General features: G+C 53.1%; 1 protein-coding gene across 1 annotated transcript; it reads left to right on the top strand.

Moving 5' to 3' along the window:
• Positions 1-1,556: 1,556 nt before the first annotated feature.
• Positions 1,557-5,208, top strand: EAH_00046220 (hypothetical protein, conserved; the record flags this gene model as incomplete). The annotated part of the gene is made up of 1 exon (XM_013394716.1): positions 1,557-5,208. A coding segment is annotated over one exon (3,652 nt), but the record flags the coding sequence as incomplete, so codon positions are not given.

Below are 5,208 nucleotides of genomic sequence, written 5' to 3'. Positions count from 1 at the left end.
TAATAATAATAATAATAATAATAATAATAATAATAATAATAATAATATACAATAATGCTAATAATAATAAATAATACACAATATAATGTAATAAGGTGTAAATATTTCTTTGATGAGATCTTCATTAAAACTTAATTGTCTTTTTATACAGTTGTATATTAATAAGTATAATATATTAACGTAGCTGTAAATATTAAATAGTTTTATATATATATATATATATTTATATATATATGCTTATCAATATATCTTCACAAAGTATATATATATATATATACACATATATGTGTAATATAATGTATTATATATATGTTAAATATATTATAAAATAATTATATTATTATTATATATTAAGTAATTAATTATTTAAATATTTAATATTACCTCTAGATAAGACTGAAGGGCCTTAGAGAGAAATTGCACGGGAAAGTGTTAAGAAAACATTTTTAATAAAATGTTTTATTATACACACTTTTTAATAAATTAATTTATAATAAAATGACATTAAATAATATACTTTAAAATGCTTTTCAAGTGAATAAATATAAATACCCTAGTGGAGCTGCCTGTACACCCCAAGGCTGCAGCCAGGTGTATGGCAGCTTGTTTTATTCTGTCTTGTGCTGCCTGTCTGATTAAAAACAATTTAATTTAATTTAATTTAATTAATTTAAATTTATTTTTCAAAATAAAATGCATCTAATTAATAGACACAAGGTATAAGGATACAGCTTGAGCGGCTGGCTGCCCAGCCGCCAGCTGCTGCTGCTGCTGCTGCTGCTGCCGCTGCAGCAGCAGCAGGAACTTAAAAACAGCAAAACGTTTTTCTGTTTTGTTTGAATTTTGTTTTTTCTAAATATAATACGGCTCCTGCTGCTAATTCTTCTCTCCGTGCTGTAGATGAGCCGCAGCTAAAGGAGACACACAAAAACAAAGAGGAGCAGCAAGGCAGGCTGCATGCAACCCCTGCGCATCCCTGTGTACAGCAGCAGCAGCAGCAACAGCGGCAGCAGCAGCGGCAGCAGCGGGAACAGCAGCAGCAGCGGCAGCCGCAGCAGCAGCAGCGGCTATAGCAGGAGCAGCAGCAGCAACAGCAGCAGCAGCAGCAGCGACAGAGACAGAGAAAGGCTGCCTTACTCTCCTTGAGGCTGCAGCTGATGAATGCCCCCAATGGAATATATAATCTGCATGCAATGTAGAGAAACGCGCTGCTGCTGCTGCTGCTGCTGCATCTCCTGGGAGGTAGCTGCTGCTGCTAGTGCTGCTTCTAGGGGACAGCTGTGCTGTGCGGTAGCTGCTGCAGCTGCAGAAGTGAGTTGCTGCTGCTGCTGCTGCTGCACACAGGAGACAGTTGCTTCAACTGCTGGTGCGGATCAGCAGGCGCTGCAGCTGCTGTCGTTGAGGCGTGCTGCAGCAGCAGCAGCTGCTGTTGAAGTGACGATTGGCGGAGCTGCTGCTGTGTAGAGGCAGCTGCTGCTCTTCATTGATAGCTGCTGCTGTTTAGAGACAGCGCAGCAGCAGCAGGTTTTATTGTTTGCTTACTGCAAGAGAAGGAAATGAAGGCGGTAGGAGACAGTCTCCTTGGAGTAGACAAAGAGAACACAGATCCCGCAGCAGCAGCAGATTGCTGCAGGCTACCCCACAAGCAGCAGCAAAGGCAGCAGCAGCAACGCAAGCCGCAGCAACATAAGCAGCAGCAGCAGCAGCAGCACAAACAGCAGCAACATGGGGTAAGCAAAACATCAGGGGGCCCCCTGCAGCTCGTCAGCAGACTGCAGAAGTCCATCAGGAGCATCTTCGCACCTAAAGCAAAGCAGCAGCAGCAGCAGCAGCAACAGCAGCAGCAGCGACGGGAGCAGCAGCAGCGGCAGCAGCAGCAGGAAAGGGACGGGCATCAACAGCAGCACCACCAGAGAAGGCCTCATGGAGCCTCTGCAACAGCAGCAGCAGGTGCTGCAGCAGCAGCAACACCAGCTGCTGCAGCAGCAGCTGCTGCTGCTGCAGAAGAAGAGGAGGAGTTGAGCCTCCCAGACCTGCATGCTAGCCTGTCTCCTCCTCTGGCGGATGATGACGGCGAAGCAGCAGCAGCAGCAGCAGCAGCAACACCGTCTCCAGCAGGAGAAGGTGCAGCCGACGCCTCCCCAACAGCAGCAGCAGCAGCAGCAGCAGGTGGAGCATCATTTGAGATGCTGCTGGGGTCGAGGCCCGTTGTGCATGCATGCAGCAGCAGCAGCTTCGGGTCTCCTTCCTCTGTCAGCCCCCACTACTATAAAGGGACTCCTCCTGCATTAATAGCAGGCGAGGAGACAGCAGCAGCAGCAGCAACAGCAGCAGCAACAGCAGCAGAGAGTAGGGGAAGGGCCGCCTCCCAGTTGCTGCTGTCGCAACGCAGCAGCAGCAAACACAGCAGCAGGCTCCCTCTGTCGCTGTCGCAGCCGGCAGCAGCAGCAACAGCAGCAGCAACAGCAGCAGCAGCAGCAACGGCAGCAGAAAGGCAAAGCCGTTACTCCACGCGGCGCATGAGTTGCTGCTCCTACTGTCCTCTCCCCTCTGCTGCTGCTGCTGCTGCTGGGGGACTCTCGCAGCAGCAGCAGCAGCAGCAGCAACGCCCTTCGCCGCTATCCCTGCGAATGTTCAGTCAGCCAGAGCCCTCAGCAGCAGCAACAGCAGCAGCAGCAGCAGCTTGTCCCTTCAGGACCCGCCCCCTCCCCCGCAGGAGCAGCACGCAGCTGGAGGCTAAAGGGTTGAGGCTGCAGCAGCAGCAACAGCAGTTGCTGCTGCTGCATGCAGACGAGTTGTCTGCTTGGGGGCCTTCTCCTAGAGGGTCTTGGTCTCAGTCGTCCGTGCTGCCTTCTCCCGTTGCAGCAGCAGCAGCAACAGCAACAGCAGCAACAGCAGCAGCAGCAGCAACAGCAGCAGCAGGAGAGCGACCCCGCATGCGGCGGGCCTCCACGAGTCCTTTGGGTTTGCTGCAGTGGCGCAGCACTCCAGTGTATGTGCCTGCGGTGTCTGCTGCTGCTGCTGCACCAACAGCAGCAGCAGCAGCAGCAACTGCAGCAGCAGCAGCAGCAGCAGCAGAAGCCGATGGGCTTAAACGCAGGCGAGTTGAGCGCATGCATTCTCCTTTAGCTGTCTCTTCACTTGCAAATCGAGCTGAGCATACACCTGAAGCTGCAGCACTATTTGTAACTCCGCAGTCTTCTCCGGTGCGTCCTCAGCAGGAAACTGCTGCTGCTGCTGCTACTGCTGCTGTTGCAGCAAGTGCAACTCCAACAGCAGCAGCTGCTGCTGCAGCAACACCAGCAGCAGCAGAAGCAGCAAATCCTCAAGGCACGCCCACAGACGACGAAATGCCTTGCGTTGTCTGGGACCCTCCAGATATTAGCAGCAGCAGCAGCAGCAACAGCAGCAGTAGCAGCAGCAGCAGCAGTGCGCTGCCGCTGGCACCTGCTTTACTGTCTCCTGTTGGAGTGCCGCTGCAGCAGCAGAGACAGCAGCACCGCGCTTCTTCTGTTGGTCTCTCTTTCCCTCTCTCCTGCCCCCAGAATTTGCTGCTGCTGCCGCGGAAGCCATCTCAGCAGCAGCAGCAGCAGCAGCAGCAGCAGCAGCAAGATGCCCCTCCGCCCAAGGCTGAGGGACAGGCAAGCGCCGAATGTACACAAGAGTCTCCCGCTTGCAGCAGCAACGACAGCAGCAGCTGCAGCAGCAGCAACAGCAGCAGCAACAGCAGCAACAGCTGCAGCAGCAACAGCAGCAGCAACAGCAGCAACAGCTGCAGCAGCAACAGCAACAGCAGCACCAGCGCCAGCTCATCGCAGCAGACGGCTATCCAGGAGGCCGCAGCTGCAGCAAGGGAGACAAAAAGTGCGGAGTCTCTGGATGCAGCAGCAACAGCGGCAGCAACAGCAGCAGCAACAGCTGCAGCAGCAACAGCTGCAACAACAACAGCTGCAGGAACAACAGCTGCAGCAGCAACAGTTGCAGCAGCAACAGACGCACCAACTGTTGGTGGGGATGCCCTGGGCACCCCGGATAGGGCAGTGGGGGCAGCAGCAGCAGCAGCAGCTGCTGCTGCTGCTGCTGCTGCTGCTTCCCCGTCGTCTGGAGCAAACCGCAAGCGCCGCAGAGACACTGAGAATTCGGGTGTATGTGCAGCGGCAGCAGCAGCAGCTGCTGCTGCGGCGTCTCCTGAGGGAGGAGCAGCAGGAGGATTGAGCAGCAGCAGCTACAGCGAGCTGTCTCCTGCAAAGAGACAGCGGCGCCGCAGCTATGGGGGCAATACTTTTGCTGCTGCTGCTGCTAGACGGCTAATATGCTGGACCAATGAAGAGACAGACGAATTTCTATCATCGCTCGAGCTTCCAGCATTGTCAGTAGAGGAGACAAAGGCCCTCAGGCAGCAGCAGCTGCTGCAGCAGCAGCTGCTGCAGCAGCAGCGGGAAAAGGAGCGCAAAGAAAAAGAAGAAAGAGAGAGATTGCTGCAGCAGCAAGAAGAAGAGAGACGCAGGAAGCTAAAAGAAGCAGAGGAGTTGAGGCGTAAGCAGCAAGAGGAACAAGAAAGGAAGCAGCAGCAGCTGCTGCTACAGCAACAGCAGCAGCAGCAGCAGCTACAGCAGCAGCAGGAACAGCAGAAGAAGCAACAACTACAACAGCAACAAACGCAAGAGAACAAGAATCAAGAAAACCAGCAGCAACAGCAAGACAAGCTGCAGCCGCAGCAACAGCAACAGCAGCAACAGCAACAGCAGCAGCAACAAGAGCAGCAGCAGCAGCAACAGCAGCAGAAGCAGCAGCAGCCACTTCTCTTTGGACTCTCCTCACAGTCGAAAGGTTTTACGCCTTCTGCTGCAGCAGCCTCGGCTGCTGCTCCGTCTGCAGCAGCAACAGCAGCAGCCCCAGCGGGGGCAGCAGCATCTGCTGCAGCAAAGCCGCTCTTTTCTCTACCTGGAGCTGCTGCTGCTACTCCTGCTGCTGCTACTCCCGCTGCTGCTAACCCTGCTGCTGCTAGCCCTGCTGCTACTCCTGCTGCTGCTAACCCTGCTGCTGCTGCTGCACCAACAGCAGCAAACCCAGCAAGAGGGAACAGACCGATGTTGCGTATTGTGCGCGACAAGAACACGCAGAAGCAGCAGCAGCAGCAGCAACAGCAGCAGCAGCAGCAACAGCAGCAGCAGCAGCAGCCACTGTTCCAGCCGTTTGCACAGCAGA

This window comes from Eimeria acervulina, genomic scaffold (genome assembly GCF_000499425.1).
Source record: "Eimeria acervulina Houghton genomic scaffold, Eah_scaff679, whole genome shotgun sequence".
In the NCBI taxonomy this organism is placed as follows: Eukaryota; Apicomplexa; class Conoidasida; order Eucoccidiorida; family Eimeriidae; genus Eimeria; species Eimeria acervulina.
This window is presented reverse-complemented; position numbering and strand designations above follow the sequence as displayed.